Source organism: Carcharodon carcharias, chromosome 8 (genome assembly GCF_017639515.1).
Source record: "Carcharodon carcharias isolate sCarCar2 chromosome 8, sCarCar2.pri, whole genome shotgun sequence".
Taxonomy (NCBI): domain Eukaryota; kingdom Metazoa; phylum Chordata; class Chondrichthyes; order Lamniformes; family Lamnidae; genus Carcharodon; species Carcharodon carcharias.
Genome location: NC_054474.1, coordinates 49,047,978 through 49,068,584, shown reverse-complemented (window position 1 = coordinate 49,068,584; position 20,607 = coordinate 49,047,978). Strand labels below are relative to the sequence as shown.

Below are 20,607 nucleotides of genomic sequence, written 5' to 3'. Positions count from 1 at the left end.
GCACTCCTCCGACTTGGGTGCCACTCTCTGAGGGCTTCCAACAGCTCTGCATGGTGCTCCCCCGCCTTCTGCTGACTCTACACGATGAGTTGGAAGGCTGAATCCAGAGGCTCATCGTCTGACTCAAACCTCACAGATGCCTCTTCCCCAGCAGTCCTCCGAGTGCTGGGGAACTTGGCTGAACCTGCCACCTCCTGCTGCGGGCACGGGTCCATGCGGTGGCCACCTGGTTGTGGACCCGAGCTTGCTCTGCATCTAGGTCCCACCGAGGTGTGCGTCTCTGCGTTGGTGTAGGGTGTGGGTAAGCACTGTGACAGGTCTTCCAGGCTGCTTATTTCCAGCTATTCAATGGAGGAGGTGTCCCCTTGGCTGGAGGTGAGGATCTGGATGGAGTTGAGGGACTGGCTGGTTGAGGGCATCAGCCACTTGGCAGAGCTCCCTGTGAACCAAAATAGAGATAATTAATGCATGGCAGCACAGTCAAAATAGGAGAGAGAGAAAGCACTCACAGTTTTGTCGAGGGAGGGATGATGTGGTGCAGATCCTCAGGATGGTGTTCGCCGCCGACCTCACCATCACCGCAGGCAGGGTCCACATCCTTAACACTCAGTGTGATGGCCACTCCTCAAAGTGAGTGAGGAGCCTAATGTGGTCCACTTCAACCCCAGGACCTCTCCCTGCTGATGTGAGCAGGCTTCTGCTGGGATGGAAACAGACGGAGAGAGTGTGAGCAGGACACAAGGCACTGCATGGAATGTGGAAAGTGGAGCCATGGACGGGATGAGGACGCAAGCTCCAGAGGACATGAGCCTGATGGAGATGTGAGGGTGTGTGTGAGAGTTTGTGGTGTTGTCCCTTGAGGCGTGAGAACGCTGTGGATCTGTGAAGGGTTTGAGAGTGTGTGAGTTGAGAGTGATGAGAAAAGTGAGTTACCCTGGCAGAACAGATGAGACCATTCATCCTGTTGCGGCACTGAGTAGCTGTCCTCTTTTGCAGGGCATTGGCGCTGACCACAGCTACCACTGCCTCCCATGGTGGATTGGCGATGCTGCTGCCCATCCTGCAGCCATATAGAGGGTAGAGGACACCACGGCAGGCCTCCACAGTGTCAAAAAGACGCTTGAGGGATGTGTCACCAAACCTGGGGGCTGCAGTGTTTTTGCCTTTCGGAGCCATCCATCCTTCTGTGCAGCAGTCGTGAGCTGGAAACACTGAGCACGGCTAAACATTAAATATGGTGCCCGGCATGATGAAGAGGTGAGGTGATGCTGGGCGGGCAAATGAGAACCTGCCTGCCATGGAAACAGCGTGTTTCCCGGGAATGCATAATTAACACAGCAGGTTTAGGACAATACAACGTGAAAAGCTGCCATTGCAGCCGACAGGTAAAATGTCTTTTTGCCCGCCTACTACCACATGTAATGCAAATCTGGGACGAGTCTGTCCATAAATACTGACATGGACTGCTTGAGCCGAATGGCCTGTCTCTGTGCAGTATATCCTATGTAATCTCATAAAAAAGCACCAGACACTGCAGCATTAGATGGTTAAAGTGAACAAAAGGCAAGCACAATGAAGAACCAAATGCAAAAAAATCCCTGTTTGCGAGTAACCCAGCAAGCAGGATCTCAGCAGAATGAGACAGGAGGCTGGCTTGTAACAGCCCGCGCCATGTTGCTTTCACATTTGCAATAGATCTGTTCCCACTGTAGGTCAGCCCTGATACATCACTTTTTTATAGGGAAATAGGCATTCCAAGAGGTAAAGGTCAGGAAAATTGGCCCCACACTTTTCTGTATGCTTCCATCATTACTAATGAAATGGAAGTTACTTCCAGTAAGCAGCTCTACAAGCCACCAGTGGAGGAAAAATAATTCAGCTAGCAATCTTCAATCCATATGAAATATGGACATGCATCACCCTGCAGTGAATTTATCATATTCTGCCATTGGTGTTCAGTGATAGTTTTTAGATGAATAGCATATGTTAACAATTTGGCTGTGATCAGTCACTAGGCCAAGAACAGGATTCTGCATACATTCATGTCACAATTGACGAAGAAACTGATTGATTGATTAAAAGAAGTTAAGCAAAGCCAGAGTATGAGTAATTTGAAGAACCTGCCTCAGTTGGGAATAAAATGGAACTTCAGTGGCTGAAGGTTTCCCTTTCGTCTCCTTATCATGGCTGGGAGATTTCTTGGAACTGCTCTTATGGTCTTCCAGCATTATTTTGTCTGATGTATGGTGAAGTGGGAATATCTCTAAGGAATTTCCCAGCCTATGTTGCTGAAAGATGTTGTAGGGTGCCAAGTTGTGCAATAATGATAGAGTTGATCTGCAGACACTTCTTGGGTGGAAACATTATGTTTATTTACAATATACTCAACAGCAACTACACATGTGCTTTCAACTCCAACTCTATCTCTACACTGACTGCTGAGGTAGCCCACGCTACTCTCCTGTTGGTTACCACAGATCATGTGATCTTCCTTAATAAGTATTATTTTTAAAGGTACATTACACACTAAATGAAACCATAATTACTACATTCCTCCACCTTTAACTCAGCATTACATATTATATTAACAAGTGCATATTTTTCAAAACAACATAATATTTACACTGGGTAAGGAATTTACAAGTTCAGTCTTTCAGGTGGTTTCCTGGTACGTGTGGAATGTCACAGCTCCACAGCTTCAGATTCTTTGTCAGGTCCCTCCTATTCTGGAGTTGCCTGAACATCAGGTACTTCAATGGGCACTTGCATTCTGTACCCTCAACTCTTACAGGAACATCAGACATGTCAGTCCTGAGTTGAGGAACCGCAGACCCAGTCATGATTACTGGTGGAACAAAATCTTGATGATTTGTCTCTCTCTTCCTTAAATGGTCCACATGCTAATGGATGATCCAGCCTTCCACCTCCACGTGGTAAGATAGAGGTCCAGTCATCACACTTATTTCACCCAGTTTTTCATGTAAACCAGCTCTCCCACAGTAAATTTCCTTTCGCGACTATGCTAGTTGTGTCGTTTTCTGGCTTCCCTAACTCCTTTTCACCTTCCCCTCAAAATTCGGCACTATTAAGCTCAATCTGATCCTGGGACGGCGTTTTAACAATAACTCCACAGGTGTGACACCTGTTGTGTGAGGGCTAGTCCTGTAATGAAAAAGAAAGTGTGCTAGCTTGGTTGTCAAGGAATCACCAAGTATCTTTCTCATGCCTGCCTTGAATGTTTGAAACGCCCTTTTGGCCAGTGCGTTTGAGAAAGGGTGGGACGGTGCAGTTTTCACATGAATGATGCTATTGAAGCTGATAAAGTGTTGAAAATTCAGCACTCGTAAATGCTATGCTGTTATCAGAAATGACTACTTCTGGTAGTCTGTGAATGGCAAAACTCTGATGTAATTTCTCAATTGTAGTGCCCGACGTTGGTGACTTCACCTCATATATGTCCAACCATTTTGAATGGGCATCGACAATGAGCAGAAACATTGTTCCCAGGAAAGGTCTGACATAGTCAATGTGTAACTGCACCCAGGGTCTACCTGGACACTCCCATCGGTGGAATGAAGCTGTCACTGGCACCTTTTGCAGTTGCTGACATTGCACACAGTTCTTTACTAAACTCCCTATTTCGTAATCGATCCCAGGCCACCATAGATAGCTGTGTGCTATGGTCTTCATTTGGGAAATTCCTAGATGGGCACTGTGCAGTTCAATTAAAAGTGGCTCCCTTCCCTTTGGAGGAACTGTCACTCATGCTCCCCACAATAAGATGCCACCCTAGCTGGTTATTTCATGTCTTCTGTTGAAGTACGGTTTCATTTAGTCAGATACGGGCTCTTGTCACCAACAATGTAGCACTTGTTCTCATACTTGAGATAGGACTGGGTCCCAAATTGTCCAGTCTCTGATCTGTGAAGTACATACCAGTGAGGAATCTAAGAAATTTAACAGTAAAACAAGTTCCGGTGGAACTGGGACATTCTCATCATTTTCTTGTAAAGGCAAACGACTAAGGTCATCAGCATTTGCAATTTAATTGCCAGGCCTATGTACGAAAGTGCTTCTTGTGCTGCCAGAATTAAGGCCCTATTAGTATTTCTGTATCTTCTTTCCAAGTGCCTTCTTATTTCTAGTGCAGACTTTAATCTCGGCCTTCTTTTTGACTTCACTGTTGGCCAGACTTCTCTCAGATGCAAGCTCTACTTGTCTGAGCTCAGTGGCTGAGTCTCTCAAAATTTTATTATCTGTCTGCTTCTTGGGAGATTCTGCAACTTTTGCTTTCAAAGCCTCTTTGACTTCATTTAGCTGATTCTTCAGCTCTTATGTCTCTTTTTTGTATTTGTTTGCTGCCTCCTGGAAAATTGAACATTGTTGTGTCTTCTCTGCCAATTCATTTTTCAGTTTATTCAGAGAGGTGTTGAGTTCTTTCTGTTTCTCTCCTAACTTTTCTAGAGGTTCAAACTTTGACCTGAGGGAATCTTGCAGTGTGTGAAGGTCTTTCAACAGGTTTTCTTTATCCTTTCAAAGGTTGCTCACCTTGTCTCGAACTCTGTCAGGCAGTGTCTCTTCGAGTTCCTTCTGCTGTTCTTGGAGGTTTTGGCTTAAGACAGCCTTCTTTTCTTCAGGTTGTTGTGTTCCTTTTTCACTCCTTTTTCAAAACAGGAATGCTTCCAGCTTCTTTCTGGAATCCCAGTGGCCAATCAAGGTTGATTTCCCTTAGCCAATTTCACCCTAGAAGGCTTGGTCCTCTACCTCTCAATATTAACACTGGTAGCTTTGCCAAGTGGCTTCCATAATGGATGGTTACTCTGCTTATGCCTTTAACTTGAATGTGTTCACCCGTTTATATTTTTAGTTTGGCGGCTGTTTCTTCTCAACTTAATTGATGTTCACCATTGTTCAAAAATCCTAAGGTATGTTCCCAAATTACTGTAGTGGAAGCCCCCGTGTCCACTTCCATTCTAACAGGTTTATTTTCACTGTGACAAATATTGGTTCTGTCTTTTCAACTTTCAGATCAAGCAACGAGTAAATGTCTGAATTTGCTGTTTCAAACTCTTCTACATTGTAGATTTCACTGGCTTCTTCTTTTGTTTACAAGCCTGCTTGAATCTTTCCTTGCACTGCCTCATCTTATGTCCATTTGTGTGACAATAGTAGCATTCGATTTTTTTAAACTGCCAATCACTAAAAGACTGATTGTTTTCACCTCTATTAAAATTATTTTTCAATTTCGCTGCTAAGTTATTTTTCTTTATTCCAGGGCTAGTGGGGCTGTTTCCTGCTTCTTGGTGGAGCCTTGCTTTTTCGCGCCTCTTTCAGCTGAGGTTTCCCACCCAATGTGGAGGACGGCACCATTTTGTATAGCCTGCATTGTCTTTGAATCTCTTACTGTGCTTTCCATGGCCAGTGCTATCTCTAGCGCCTTCTTGAAATCCAGGTTCACTTAGGGCAATAGTGTCCTCTTTCGCACCACACACTGAACAACCTCTGAGCATGTCGTTCAGAGTCATTCACAATGCTTAATTAGCTGCTTCAGGTTTGCCACTGCAATTGCAATTGTCTCACCCATGGCTCTATTTTGCTAATTAAACCTGAACCTCTGCATCGTGACTGAGGGCTTGGGTTAAAAATTACCCTTCGTGAGGTCCACTAATTCATCGAAATTCTTTGAATCTGGGGCATTGGGTGCCAACAAACTTCGAATCAGGCTGTAGGTTTTGCTCCCAAAAATCCTCAAGAGGACCGCTCGCCTCTTCACTTCCATCATAATCTTGTTTGCTTGAAAAAAGGATGTGAGGCATTCTATGTATTGAGGTCAATTATCAGCGGCTGGCTCAAAAGGATCAATTCTCCAAAACTTTGGCATTTGAGAGGAGTTAACTTCTTAATTCTAATGGAGCTTGCTACATACAATCACTGGACGAGATACAATGCCAATTTCTTTCCAATTTGATTTCTTCTGTTCAATCCTGCTTTATCCTCATCACCAGTTTGTTGTAGGGTCGTGGAGTTATGCTAATAATGATAGAGGTGATCTGCAGACATTTCTTGAATGGCTACATTAAGTTTATTTACAACGTACTCAGCAGCAACTACATGTGTGCTTTCACCTCTAACTCTATCTCTACACTGACTGCTGAGGTAGCCCGCACTACTCTCCTATTGGTTACTACAGATCTTGTGATCTTCCTTAACAAGTATTATTCTTAAAGATACATTACCCACTAAATAAAACCATAATTACTAGAGAAGACAAAGCAGATTCCATGGAAACAAATAACAAATATTGCCTTCATGAGAATCAACAGCAGCACTACAATTACAATTTCTATTTCTTTTTAAGTTTACAAGTGATTCTTGATCAAAGGACCAAACTATTTTGTAGTAACAAATGCCAGCCATAATTTCCAGGAATGTGCAAATAACAGAACACCTGCACTCGAGTATGCAGAGGGCAGATGGTATGTAGTACTCAATGAAGTTTTTCAATTCTGTGGGGAATAATGGTGTAGATTTCTATAGTTGGAGTTTTAAAAATATGCTTAAACCAAACAGCAAACAAATAGTTCTCTCTTCTCTTTATATGTAGGTCCCCCTGGAAAACGAGGCAAAACAGGAAGAAGAGGAGTCATTGGTAAGTCTTGTATTATCTGCCAAAATCAGATGCATATTTTTATACAGGCATCTGAACATTTAATTTCCTTAGAAGTGACCTTTTGATGCATGGCGAGCCAAACGACTCCTATGGCTGTTCTCAAATGTAAACAGCTTTGAGCCAGATTGTGCAGTTTGTCCTTGAAATGTCACAAACAGGGACTTTTTTTTCACCCTAATACTCACGCACATCCATCATCGCCAGGAAAAACTTATTGGTGGGAGGCTTGGGATTTTGTCAACAGTGTGCCATTCCTGATGACATAACCAGAAGTGTGCTCCACTCCTGCTCTCTTTTTCCCATTTCGCACCTGATTACAATTAGAATTTAAAGTTCTGATGGCTATCACGGGAGACACATGCAATCACACAGCTGGGGATGCTTTTCCATGGTGAAAGTCCCCTGACAATGCTGCAGCTACAGGTGGGCTGTAAAAGAACCTCATGGTCAAACAGGGAGGCTCTCTAACACAACCACAACATCCCTGCCCAACTCCATTGCCATTAAGATCAGACTTGAGAGCACAAAGGTGGCACAGATGTTCTTCAAAATTAAACTTCACTTGTAAATTCTTCACATTGCATTGGTTTCACATTGTTATTTGTTGGTATGAGTTTAGTCAGAGAGCTAAATGTACTGGTATGCCTCAAGATTGGTACGCATTGATGGTTACACAGGAGTTAGGGACATTTCCTTTATTGTGGAAGAAACAATATTTGTTTTTGTGTTAACTCTTTATTGAATGTTCATGTTAATGACCACTGTTGTACTCGCCACTCTGTGGGACACGGCTGAACTTGCAGGCTCAACTGGCCCTCCCTTCCACGCATCATAAGGGACATTGTCCAAGAGTAATCTCAATGGGAATAATGGAAATGTTGTAGATGAACCCAAAGCTCTGTAAGGACTCTGTTAGCCAACACCTTGAGATGGACGCACATTTGAACAGTACTGACAACGCCCTTTAAGTTCCTTATTTTCTTTACCTTGACTGACTGTCCCCGTACTTGCCCCACCCACCACCACACCCAGGGTACCAGGCCCTTCTCACTTCACTCCTCTATGCCACCGACCCCACTCCACACCCCTTCCCCAACCCTGACTCACCCTTGCCAGTTGCGAAACTCCATGCAAGTCTCCATTTTCCTGTTCCCCTTCCTTATGCCATAGAGTTAAAGAAGGAAAACCGCTGACCTTACACACAACTGCACTAAGCTGACTGGTGCACGGCACCTTTAAACAAACATGAACAGGGCACCAAGAGATTCTCATGCGCCGTTGACTCTATCTTGAAAGTAGGACATATTTAAAAAGGTTTTACGCTAATGAATATCCATGGCATGCAAACATATTACAAGTACAAACCTGCCATAGGCTGAGGTGATGCTCAACACACTGCAAACAGGCCACTGACTTTATCTCAGCACATCAATTCACCATTGGGAAATTGAGATTTCACATCCCACCTAATTAAGTCACCCCCACATTTCCTGCTCTTGCAGGCTCCATAAAATCCCCTCCATGGTGCAGGAAAGTTCTTGCATTCAAGAAGCAGCTATTTCTCATAGTCAATAATTAGGAATGAATTTGTATTTCACTTCAGTTCATCGCCTTTTATCAACATTTCAAAGGCTAACGCATTTTTAAATCAGCATTTGCAGACTAAAAAAATGATGCATCATTTAATTCTCATTTTTTAAAGCAGAATATGAAAGAAAGCTGATTTTATTTTCTTAATTTTTAAATTTACTTTTATTTTTCTAGTTTCTCTCCTATCTCCCCTCATGCCCTCTCCAAGCTCTTCTTGTCTATGAGACCCACCTTTTGCTCCATCAACCCTATTCCCACTAAACTGCTGGCCCCCATGTTAGATGACATTGTAAGTGATTCTCTCTCTCTCTACAGGTGCTGTCCCTATCTCCATTACATTTGCTGCCATCACCTCTCTCCTCAAAAAACCAACACTCGGCCTCACCGTCCTCACAAACGTTCCATCTCCAACACCCCCTTTCCTTTCCTTGAACATGGTGTTGTCTCCCAAATCCATGCCAATTTTTCCCAGAACTCTATCTTTAAATTCCTCCAGTCAAGTTTCTACCCCTTCCCAGTACCAAAATGACTTTTATTAAAGTCATAAATTACATCCTAAGTGACTGTGACAAAGGTAAACTACTCCTCCTCATCCTTCTCAGCTTGTCTGCAACCTTTCACATGGTTGGCCATACCATCCTTCTCCAACATCTCTCCACCATCATCCAGCTAGGTGGGTCTGCTCTCACCTGCTTCCATTCTTATCTATTTAATCGGAGCCAGAGAACCACCTGCAATAGCTTCTCTTTCCACCCCCACACTGTTAGCTTTCATGTCTCCCAAGGATCCATCCTTGGCCTACTCCTATTTCTCATCGACATGCTCTCCCTTGGTGAGCTCATCAGAAAACACAGTGTCAATTTACACATGTATACTGATGACACCCAGCACTACTTCACTGTGACTGCTCTCAACTCCTCCATTCTAAATCAGCAAACTGCTTCTCTGGCATCCAGTACTGGATAAGCAGAAATTTACCCCAATTAACTATTGGGAAGACCAAAGTCATTGTCTTTGGTCCCTGCTACAAACTTTGTTCCCTAGCCACCGACTCCATCACTCTCCCTAGCAACATTCCGAGGCTGAACCAGACTGTTTGCAGTATTGGTTTCATTTTTGACCACGAGATGAGCTTCCAGCCACATATTTGTGCCATCACTAAGATCACCTATTTACACCTCTGTAACATCATCAGACTCTGCCCCTGCCTCAACTCAAATGTAACCATCCACCATGCCTTTGTTACTTCTAGACTTGATTACTTCAACCCATTCTTGGTCAGCTCACACATTCTACTCTTCGTAAACATGAGGTCAACCAAACCTCTGCTACCCAAGTCCTTGCATGTGCCAAGCCCTGTTCACCCATCACCGCTTTGCTCACTGGTATACATTGGTTCCCAGTCAAGCAATGCCTCAATTTTAAAATTCTCATCCTTCTTTTAAATCCCCTCATGGTCTTACCCCATTCCGATCTTGCCCAGCCCCACAACTCTCCAAGATACCTGCAATCATCTAATTCTGACCTCTTGATTATCCCTGATTTTAATTTCTAAAGCATTGATGGCTGTGCCTTTAACTGTATTTTAATTGTATATTAATTGTATTTAATTATATGCAAGTGGAAGGTATTAATTGGAGTTTCACTTGAATACATATAAAGAGACAATATTGAAACTGTGGTGTAGTTGAGTCAGGAGGTGTATGCCTGTAATGTTTTACTCTGTAAATAAACATAAGAGTGAGTAAAGGTGGGCTCCAGTACTATCCTTCACCAACTAGTTTTCTGGAAAAGAACACTGCCTATGCCCTAAGCTTTGGAATTCCCTCCCTAAACCTCTCTGTCTCTCTTCTACAATTTCCACCTTCAAGATGCTCCTTAAAACCTACCTCTTTGACTATATTTTGGCCATCTGCCTTAATATTACGTTATGGGGCTCAGTGTCAAATTTTGATTATTTTATTATGTTATATAACTTGATTTAAGTTATAATTGGATTATTTTATTATTTTATTATGTTATATAACTATAACTATAGTTATGTTATATAACTATAAGTGGTGTTGGTTTAGGATAAATGATGAGCCGCATGACTCAAGTAAGCTAAATTAGACTTAAATGGTAAAGCTATTTATTAATAACAATTTTTCTCAAAGCTAGTGTACTATTTTCTCATGGCAGTTCAATGTTTTTCCATAGTTTATGGTGTACATCACAAATATTTCTTAAGAGATCCTGCCTTAGTACATTGTTGGCCAATACATTAGCACCTTGCCACATGTGGAAAATTGCGAATACAGATCTGATTAATTTCATTTTAGATTAGTTAATAAAAATTAGTAGTACACACCATCATTGGGCCTGTGAACTCAGTACCCATATTCGTGCCCTTCCATATATGTGTACAACAGCCTAAACAAATAGCTCCCAAAAACAGCATTTAGAAAAATCTTAGAGCAACTGGTTATTATATAAAAACAACTGGTGAAGTCAATGGATATTTCTGCACCCTCTTTCTTACAAAAAAAAATTGGCCCCAAACGTTAAGAGAGCTTAAACAAATGAGATTATAAAATTATTAATACAGTAATTCTAATTAAGTATTTTTCTATCCAGTTACTATTTTAGCAAGTGTGTAGCTGATGCGATGACTCATTATATGATGCACAAAAATAGTTTCCATTAAAAGCTTTTACAGCACAGTATATCTTTGCATCATCCAAGTGTAAAAAATTGGCATTGGTGCATGAGAAAAATGTATATTCAGGGCATCAAACTTTTTGAAATAGCTATAGGGCATAGATAATTCAGATTGATATAGATAATATCTCATTCACTAAACAAAAATTACCCTGAAATTCTATGCTATTTAATTTTGCTTTGTAAAACTGGGGCATTTTCTCTTAAGTAGCAAAACATTCCCATTGGTTTTCCTAGTCCAAATTTCATCTCCCCAAGCTCAAAATATGCCTTTCACCATCCACCGAGTTCTTAGCTACCTTATTGTAACATATGATAATAAGGGCCATTGGTTTGCAGCCTCAAATTGTCTGGGTTTCACACTTGCAGTGCAGTAGGGGTAAGTTAGAATAAGAGAAATGAGGTATAGCTGCTGCTGCCAAGATCAGCTATTCAAGAAGTGAGGAATTTCAGAGCCTGAAGATTGTAGAGAGTGAAGTTTTGACCTATCCTTCTCCAGAGTATGTATGGTGTTCCCTATGGGCTTACCTCTGTGTTATGGACAGAGGAGGAGGAACAAACTGAAACCTCCAAGTCCCTTCCCTTACTGTCTGCAATCATTGTGGTTGTTTTGAAATGTGTTTAAAAACTCAAACCCAAAGAGAAAATTCAACCAATCGTGGCTAACAAAGGAAGTTAAGGATTGTATAAGATTAAATGAAAAGGCCCATAAAGTGGCTAGAAATAGTAGTAAATCTGAGAATTGGTAGGTTTTTAGGATACAGCAAAGGCGGACCAAGAAATTGATAAAGGGAGAATAAAATATGCATGTAAAGTAGCAAAAAAAATAAAAAGACTGTAAAAGCTTCTATAGGTACATCAGGAGAACTTATAATGGGGAATAGAGAAATGGCAGAGAAGCTAAATGATTACTTTGTGCTTGTCTTCACTGAGGAAGATACAAGAAATTTCCCAGAATTAGAAATCAATGGATGAGGGAGAATGAGGAATTGATGGAAATTAATCTTAGTAAGAAGGTTGTATTGGAGAAATTACTGGGACTGAAGGTTGAAAAGTCCCCTGGACCTGATATTCTACATCCCAGAGTGTTGAAAGAGGTAGCTATGGAGATAGTGGATGCATTGGTGATCATCTTCCAAAATTCTATAGATCCTGGAATGGTTCCTGTAGATTGGAAGGCAGCAAATGTCAGCCCATGATTTAAAAAGGGAGGGAGAGAGAAAACGAGAAACTACAGACCTGTTAGCCTTACATCAGTAGTAAGGAAAATGCTAGAACCTATCATAAAGGATATATAGATGGACATTGGATAATAATGATATGATTGAGTATGGTCAACATGGAATTATGAATGGGAAATCATATTTGGCTAACCTGTTAGAGTTTTTTTAGGATGTTACTAACAGGATTGATAAAGGGGAGTCAGTGGACATAGTATACTTGGATTTTCAGAAGGCTTTTGATAAAGTCCCCTACAGGAGGTTGGTTAGCAAAATAAAAGCACATGGGATAAGAGGCAATATACTGGCATGGATTAAGGATTGGGTCTCAGGCAGAAAACAGAGAGTAGGAATAAACGGGTCATTCTCGCGGTGGCAGGCTGTGACTAGTGGGGCACTGCAAGGATCAATATTTGGGCCCCACCTGTTCACAATATATGACGATGATTTGGACATGGGGAGATTAAAGAACTAAAGAAGATTGTGCACTTCTACAAATGTTAAACGAAAATAATAGCTAACAATTCACATGTTTAGATTGTAGGAGAGCAGTCGGTGCGGGCTTGGTAAAGAGAAGTCTTTTTCACTTCTGAATTGTAGTTTGCATGAGTTCAATTAGCATGGAGTCGAATATCAGGATAATTGTACCATTTCGTTGAAGAGATGGTTTCTCAGCAGACCATGAAGTTGATTCCTTGTGGCTTCCTTATCAGGAGGTCCAATTTCTTTACAGATGGACTTCGAGTTTTGGAATCCAGCTGGGAGGCAGTTAAAGAATTTGAAGCCTCCCATTGCTTAAAATGCAAAGGTGACACTGCCTTTTCTGCAGTTGTTGTTTCTTTGGTGTTTCTCTTCAGGCTGCCTTGGTATCTATGACTTTTGAGGTAAACCTGTTATCTCAGGCCAGTTTCAATCAAATACTGGCATCGTTCAACCAGAATGGTTTCGAAGTCTAAAGCTATTACTACATGGTAGGAGATAGATGGTGATCTTTTACACTTAATTGGTGGATAACTGGTCTCATCAGCTTACCTTTGTTGAATTATAAACCTGAAGACATAGGGTCTAGGATACAATTGACACTGATTCGAGCAAAACCTAGAACAATGTGAGATGTCAATTCCATAAATAACATTTGCCTTGATAACATTCCAGGGGGAGGTGACCCACCCAGGGCAATTCAATTAGAATTTTCCAGAAGCTTGATAGTCCGTGTTGAATAAGCAAAAGTTGCCTGGCCTCTTGGCAGCCATCTTAATAATTCATCAGTGTCCATTTTAAACAAATAAAAGACAGTTCCAGAGCTTCCATACAAGCAAAGACCATGTTTAAAGTTATAAATATGACATGCCTTTGCTGGGCATAGCATCTGCATAACTGGACGGAGTGAAGGAAAGTCAGGTAGCATTCAGGAGGGTACACACAACTAAATATTCCACCACCATCCCCCCACACCCCTCCCCCACAAAATAAATAAATACAGGCAAAGAGGTCTTATGAGGACCTTAGTGAACACATAGGTGTTAGAAGAGAGAAATTTACAAAAAGGCAATAGAGGAGCAGTGTCACCTGCTGTGTGAAGAGCTGCAGTGATGGCCACCTGCTGACACCTGTCAGTGGAATTTTCTGTGCCCGCTGGCATTGGGCATGCTCGGCAACGTGAGCGGACAATATGGCAAGAAGGCCAGAAATCGTGAAACCAGTTTGCGATCGTTCGCTCAGCCTTTCAATGGTTGACTGCGTTTCCCACCATCAGCTGTCAAGAAACTCATTGTAATACATCTGTGTATCATTATAAGGCCAGCCCGCTGGAATCATCCCCCCGCCCCCCCCCCACCACCCCGACCCTTGCTGTATCGTCTGTCCATGTCGGCGGGGAAACACGCCGGTGCAGAACATCCCTTGACAAGTGTGATATGCAGAAGTTGGGACTTACCACCAGGGCCTTGCTCACATCACGGCTATCCAAGGAGCAGAAGATGCTGGAGCCCGACAGCAACAGCACACTGGAGGAACGCCCATTGTTTGCTGGGTGGATTCTCATGGACATGGTTCTTCCACGAAGCAGCTCACGGAAGTTGGAAAGTCATCGTTGAGGGTCTGCTGACAAAGGATGATGGTCAAGGGGGTGGAGAGGAAGGTCTAGCTCTGTTAGGGAGAGGAAGATATACCAGGGAATGGGAGAGGAAGGTCTAGGATTGACTGGGAGAGGAAGAGGTGTCGGTGGGGGATGGGGGAGGGGTGGCGGGTGATGGGAGAGGATGGCAACTAGGGAGACGGATATAAGTTATAAGAGGGTTGGAAGGTGTAACAGGAGGAGTTTGGAGGGAGAAAGGAATGCAGAGAGGAGTTGGAGTAAGGGTGGAGGGAAAAGTAAGGCTGGTGGAAAGAGTCAGGAGGGGCGAAGGACTAAGGGTGGCGAAAGGAGTTAAGGTGTCTGAAGGAGACAGGAAGGGGAAAGGACTAAGTGGGGAGGGTTGGAATCCGGGGGAGGACTAAGTAGGGGGAGACCGGGGGGGGAAGGGTTCTGGATGGGGGGGATGTCCAGTTGAACATGCAAGGAGGGGTTTAATGAGTCCATGACTGCCTCCTAGGAACAAACTGAGGGTGGGCATGGTACAAGGGAATGGTGAGAATGACTAAGGACAGAATGAGGTGGTAGGGTGGGAGGGTGAGGGTTCGATGGCACTGGTAGAAGGGTAGTTGGTGGGGACTTGGAGACAGACACAGACCCTGGGGGTGGGAAAGAGGGGATCAGGGAGGTTAATGTGGATGGAAGTTGGATTTTCAAGAAGGAAGGGAACGTACACATTCACCTGGACATGCCAAAGGAAAAAGGTTGTGGCTGGGAGATCTTGGAGGAGGGGTGGTAGGTGATGCCGGGGGGGTCAACAGTGATGGGGGAAAGGAAATGGATGACTGTGGGAGGGGAAGGGATGAGGGAGATATGAAGAACTGAATTACCACCATGATGTCTAAATCGAAAGTGAAATGAGTCATTGTGAGCGGGATCAGGTGCTGCATGGGAGTGTGATCAGTGGGTGGGGGGAGATGCAGGTCAGCTCAGATAGACAACTGAAAGCGAACCCCAGCAGGCAGCAGTGAAAAAACTCAGGGCATTGAGGTGAGTGTGATAGGGGAAGGATCCGTGTGCGTGGGAGAGTGCTTGCATGAGGCTCCAAAAGGCTCTGCCACACATACTTCTCCCTCCAGAACCAATTGTTGGCCAGCTGCTCCCTCTGCAGTGACAGAGGATGACGTTGAGGGGGTCACGGGCAAAGGGGACTTTGAGGAAGAGGACAGCCTCTGAGATCCCTGAGTGGATGACCCAGGGGTGTCCAGCCGCCGCTCCTCCTCCCTTTAGGTGCCCGAGGGCCTCGGCCTGACTCCTTGAGTGCAAAGAGCACCTGGAGGTATGTCGAGGTGTCCCGTTTCCCTCTCACATTGCCACTGCAGGAACTCCCCCATGGCTCCCGCGATGGAGTGCGGGTCTGAGTGCATCTCCGCGTTCTGCTGGACCAGGGTCTCCATGGCATCTGTCATCCTTCCCATGAGACTTCCATAGGAGCACATGTGGCCACCACTTTATCGGAGAGTAGGAGGACACACTCCTCTGACTCGTGAACCACTCTGTTGAGAGCTTCCAACAGCTCTGCGTAATGCTCCCACGCCTTCCGCTGACTCTCCAGGATGAGTTGGAAAGCCAAATCCAGAGGCTTGTCGTCTGACTCGGACCTCACAGATATCTCTTCCCCAGCAGTCCTCCAAGTGCCAGGGAGCTCGGCTGAAGCTGCCTTCTCCTGCTGCGGACTCATGTCTGTGCAGTGAGCACCAGATTGTGAACCTGAGCCTGCTCTAGATTTAGGTCCCACCGAGCTGTGTGTCTCTGCGCTGGTGGAGAATGTGGGTTAGCTCTGTGATGGGTCTTCCAGGCTGTTTATTTCCAGCTCTTCAATGGAGGAGGTGGCATCTTTGCTGGAGGCTAGGACCTGGATGGAGCTGAGGGACTGGCTGGCTGAGGGTGTCAGTCACTTGGCAGAGCTCCCTGTGAACCAAAGTAGAGATAATTAGTGCATGGCAGCAGAGTCAAAAACAGGAGAGAGAGAGAGCACTCACAGCTGCATTGAGAGAGGGATGATGTGGTGCAAGATCTTCATGGGGGTGTTCACCGCCAACCTCACCATCACTGCAGGCACAATCCATGTCCTCATCAGTCAGCGTGATGGCACGCTCCACAAAGAGAATGAAGGGCCTAATGTGGGCCATTCCATCCCCCGGATCTGTGAGCTGTCCCTGCTGATGTGAGCAGTCTTCTCCTGCATGGAAATAGATGGAGAGAGTGTGAGCAGGACACATGGCGCTGCATGGAATGTTTGTGTGGTAAGCGGAGCCATGGATGGGATGAGGGCACGAGCTCCAGAGGATATGAGCCTGATGGGGATGTGAGGTGTGTGTGAGAGTTAGCGATGTTGTCCTTTGAGGTGTGAGATCCCTGTGGATGTTGATGGGTTTGAGAGTGTGCGAGTTGAGAATGACGAGAAGAGTGAATTACCTTGGCAGAACAGATGAGATTATTCATCCTGTTACAGCACTGGATAGCTTTCTTCTTTTGCGGGTCATTGGCGCTGACCACCGCTGCCACTGCCTCCCACGCTTGATTGGTGATGCTGCTGTCCCTCCTGGGGCCAGAGCGTGGGTAGAGGACATCATGGCAAGCCTCCACAGCTCGAGGGACATGTCAATAATCCGGGGGTCTACAGTGTTTTTGTCTTTTGGGATCACTCAGTCTTCTGTGCAGCAGCCCTGGGCTGGAAGCAGTGAGAGGCGTGCACGGCAGAACTTTAGATGTGGTGCCCGGCATGATGAAGCAGCAAGGTGATGGCATGGCAGGTGAATGAGAGCCCGCCCACCATGGAAATGGTGTGTTTCCCGGGAATGTATAATTAATGTGGCGGCTTTGGGACGATATGGTGTGAGAGGCTGCCATTGTAGCCGGTGGGGGAAACATTGCCTTCCCCACCCACAACATCACTTAGTACAAATCTGGCTCAATTCCGCCCCATGTCTGTTTATTAAGGGGAAAAGCACATTCAACTTTTATGGTACAGGCAGTCCAGGTAGTTACAGGGGATCTCTGCAATATCACCAATCATAGCTTCTACAATGAGGCACATGGCTCCAGCAAAGTCATCATGGAGAAGCGCATCGGGTTTTAACAGCGTGCTTCCACTGCCCTGATAAGTGAAGAGAGGGGATCTGCATTAGGTTCCAGCTCATTTGCCCCGTATCGACCCACTTAATTGTAACCTGCTGTTGTCTGCACACCTCTGCTATATGAAAAGTGGTGTGATCCTGTTGGGGGCTGTTAACGTTTAAAAAAGGCAATCAACTGACAGAACAATGCCACAAGATTTGACGTGTTTAAACAAAATCAAACTTTATTATATACAAAAAGAAATTAGCAAAGCAAGCACACTAACAACATTATAGCTTATAAAGTCTTACATTACAAACTCAGTTCTACTTCTTACTTTCCCCCCACTGCCCCGCTCTCCCCACCCAAGAGTTCCCTTATCTGACAAAATCTTTAAGATTCATTCACTTTCCTTGGGACCAACCCAAAAGGTATGCCACAGCCTTACTTTCACTCTCCTTGGTATTCCAGTTATCCCTCTGTGATAAGATTCTATGGGGGCCTTTCCATTAGCTTTTTGGCTACACGACCCTCCAGCTTTTCTTTTACCAACCTTACCACTGTGGGTGCCTCAGCTCCTTGTTCAGGTTGCCGGCAGATCCAAGTGCCTTCCCACAACTTCCCAAGCTAACTGCTGACTGCTTTCTGCCACAAAGCTGTTTTGAGGACCACTGTATATTTCCTTCACAAGCTGCAAGCTAAAGCCTATCTTTCAGCTGCTTTTCCCTCACGAAATCCAAACTGTGATGAAGCTCCACCCACAGTCCATGCAGTGGATGATGAAGTTAGTATTTTCTCTGCTTGCAATGCAGACCTGACTGACTATCACCCCCAATCTGGTGATACGCAGTCTTCACCAAAGCAAAATTACAACTGCCTCTGGCTGTTTCCAAACTGAGCTGCCTGCTTATGTTAGCAAACACCCACAGATAAATCAAACAAAAGAACTTTCTAATCAAGGCTCCATCCCAAATCACCATCTCCATGGCAACATGACACACATAACCTATTCACAGGTAGAAATGCAAATTAACTATCTTTTAATTTCAGTTTTCCTTGATTCTCAGAAACCATGGACTAGATTCGATGGTTTATGGCAGGGTAAGGGAGGCAGAACAGGAAGTGCACAGTCTGCTGACTCCTGCCCTCACACCATTCAACACATTGAGTCAAGCATCAGCCGGTCAGTTAGCGGCTGGCTAGTGGGCATTCTGGCCAGTTAGCGTTGTGAAGAGAGGCTCTATGTCCAATCAGGCATCTAGGATGGGACATCCAGCTAGAAAGGGTTTAGGCCGTGAACTGGAAGTCAGTTCCAGCCACCAATTTACAGGCCTCCTTTCCTCTCACTGTCTCCTTAGTTGTTATGTCAGCTTAGAAAAACTGAACAAGTAAAGTCTATTACCAGCCAAATGCTGCAAGCTTCAGCAGCAGATCTTGCTGCCACATGCAATCATGTTTGCAGGCTTTTTCATCCACCCTTGTACTTACTGTCTCCTGATATTGGCATAACTCACTCCCAATGTTTTCCATGTGTGACTAGTGAAAAATAGAGCAATGGAAAAGCATTCAATTGGCTTTTTAACAACCTCACTAGCTTGTTAATTGGTTTTCTCAACAGGGCAGGCTCACTTCCAATTTTGACACTCCCTTCAGCTTCTGCATTATCGGGGATTGGTGAGATGACATTGGATTGCCAACCAGACATCATCATGCCATATTTTACGCGAGCATGGGGTCAGCCTGACTGATTTGCGGCCATACAATCTGGCTCCATATGAATAGTTACTATCTCTAATGGAGTTTTCTGACCCTCTTTCCCAGAATTGCTAGCTTTTAGCTTCTTCTATGGAGATAACAATAGACACCCTAGTTCTATGAAGAGGTCCAGAAATGGGTCATTCATTTTTTAAGTGTTTGTACCTCACCCTCTGACCTTGTAAGGTAAACAAAGGGTAGCTTTTAAGTGTAATTAATTCCCAGCTTATTTGAATTGCATTCATTTCAGGATTATTACCAGTTTCTCAGTCAAGATTTTCCATTTATCTTACATTTAACAATTTAACCTCCTAAACCTAAAAGTTATGTTCCAAAACATATGAATTATGAGCTAAATATTTGCAACAAAGACCTGGACTTGAAGGCAGAAGCATATCAAGCAGAACATCAGGATAACTATCATTCAGAAGACTCTTCAGTGATAAATTCCAGGGGCAATGGAATATATCTGATTACTGAATTCTTCTCTTATGTTTAACAGTCTGTCTTAGATAGATCTTAATGTGGGAATGAGTGAGCTCATCTACTTTGGATCTGAGAAAGAGAAATCAGAATATTTTCTTAATGGTGAGAGATTAGGATCTGATACAGAAGCAAAGGGATTTCAGTGTTGATGTATACAAATCAATAAAAGCTAGTGGCATGTACAAAGGGTAATCAGAAAGGCTGGCAGAACGTTGGTCTTTATCACAGGAGTTGGAATACAAAAGTGAAGAAGTTATGCTTCAGTTAGAGCTTTGATCAGACCCATTTGGAGTACTTTGTTTCATTTTGGGCATCGCACCTCAGGACGTATATGTTGGTTTTGAGGGTGTGCAGTGCAGATTCACCAGAATGATACAATCTAAAAGCATGGGTTGAATCTTCCAGTTGGCATGCCCGCAGAAATGTTAAGGGCCTATTAAGGCCATTAAAGGATTAATTAAAATACTTTAGAATGCTGCTGTCCAACCTCAAGCGGCCTCTGCGTTTTTTAGGAAACCTCATCCACGGGCGGGAAAACGTTTCCTGAAGCTTTTATAAAATAAATAAATTTTCCCAACTTCACAAACATGTCCCAACTCATGTGAAACTGTCACAGGAGGGGAAATGTTTAAATAATTTTTTACTTCATTTATTAAAATGTTTTATAATCTATTCAATCTCCCCGAGGCATCTCTGTGCCTCAGGGAGATTTCTGCACTCTCAGCATGCGCTGAGCGGTAGCGTTGAGTGCTACTGGCCACGTGTTACGCTAGGCAGGCCTTAATTGGCCCGCCCGCATAAAATGGTGGCGTGCACCACCCGTGCCTGCTCCTGCCTGCCATAAGTAAAACACTGGCCTACGTTTTCATAAACTTGATCTGTATTCTCTTGAGCTTAGAACATTGAGGGGTGATTCAATTGAGGTGTTCAAAATGGTAGAGTTAATCCAGAGAAACCATTTTCTCTGGTGGTTGTGGGGTGGGGGGATGTCA

General features: G+C 44.1%; 1 protein-coding gene across 4 annotated transcripts in view; it reads left to right on the top strand.

Annotated features, from left to right (window-relative positions):
* The window catches only part of LOC121280769 (collagen alpha-1(XXIII) chain-like), a 275,471-nt gene that overhangs the window by 49,148 nt on the left and 205,716 nt on the right, over positions 1 to 20,607 (top strand). For all 4 annotated transcript variants that reach the window (XM_041192944.1, XM_041192942.1, XM_041192945.1 and 1 more), the window contains exon 3: positions 6,605 to 6,649. In XM_041192944.1, coding sequence (XP_041048878.1) covers positions 6,605 to 6,649 — 45 coding nt within the window. The remainder of the gene's footprint in view (positions 1 to 6,604; positions 6,650 to 20,607) is intronic.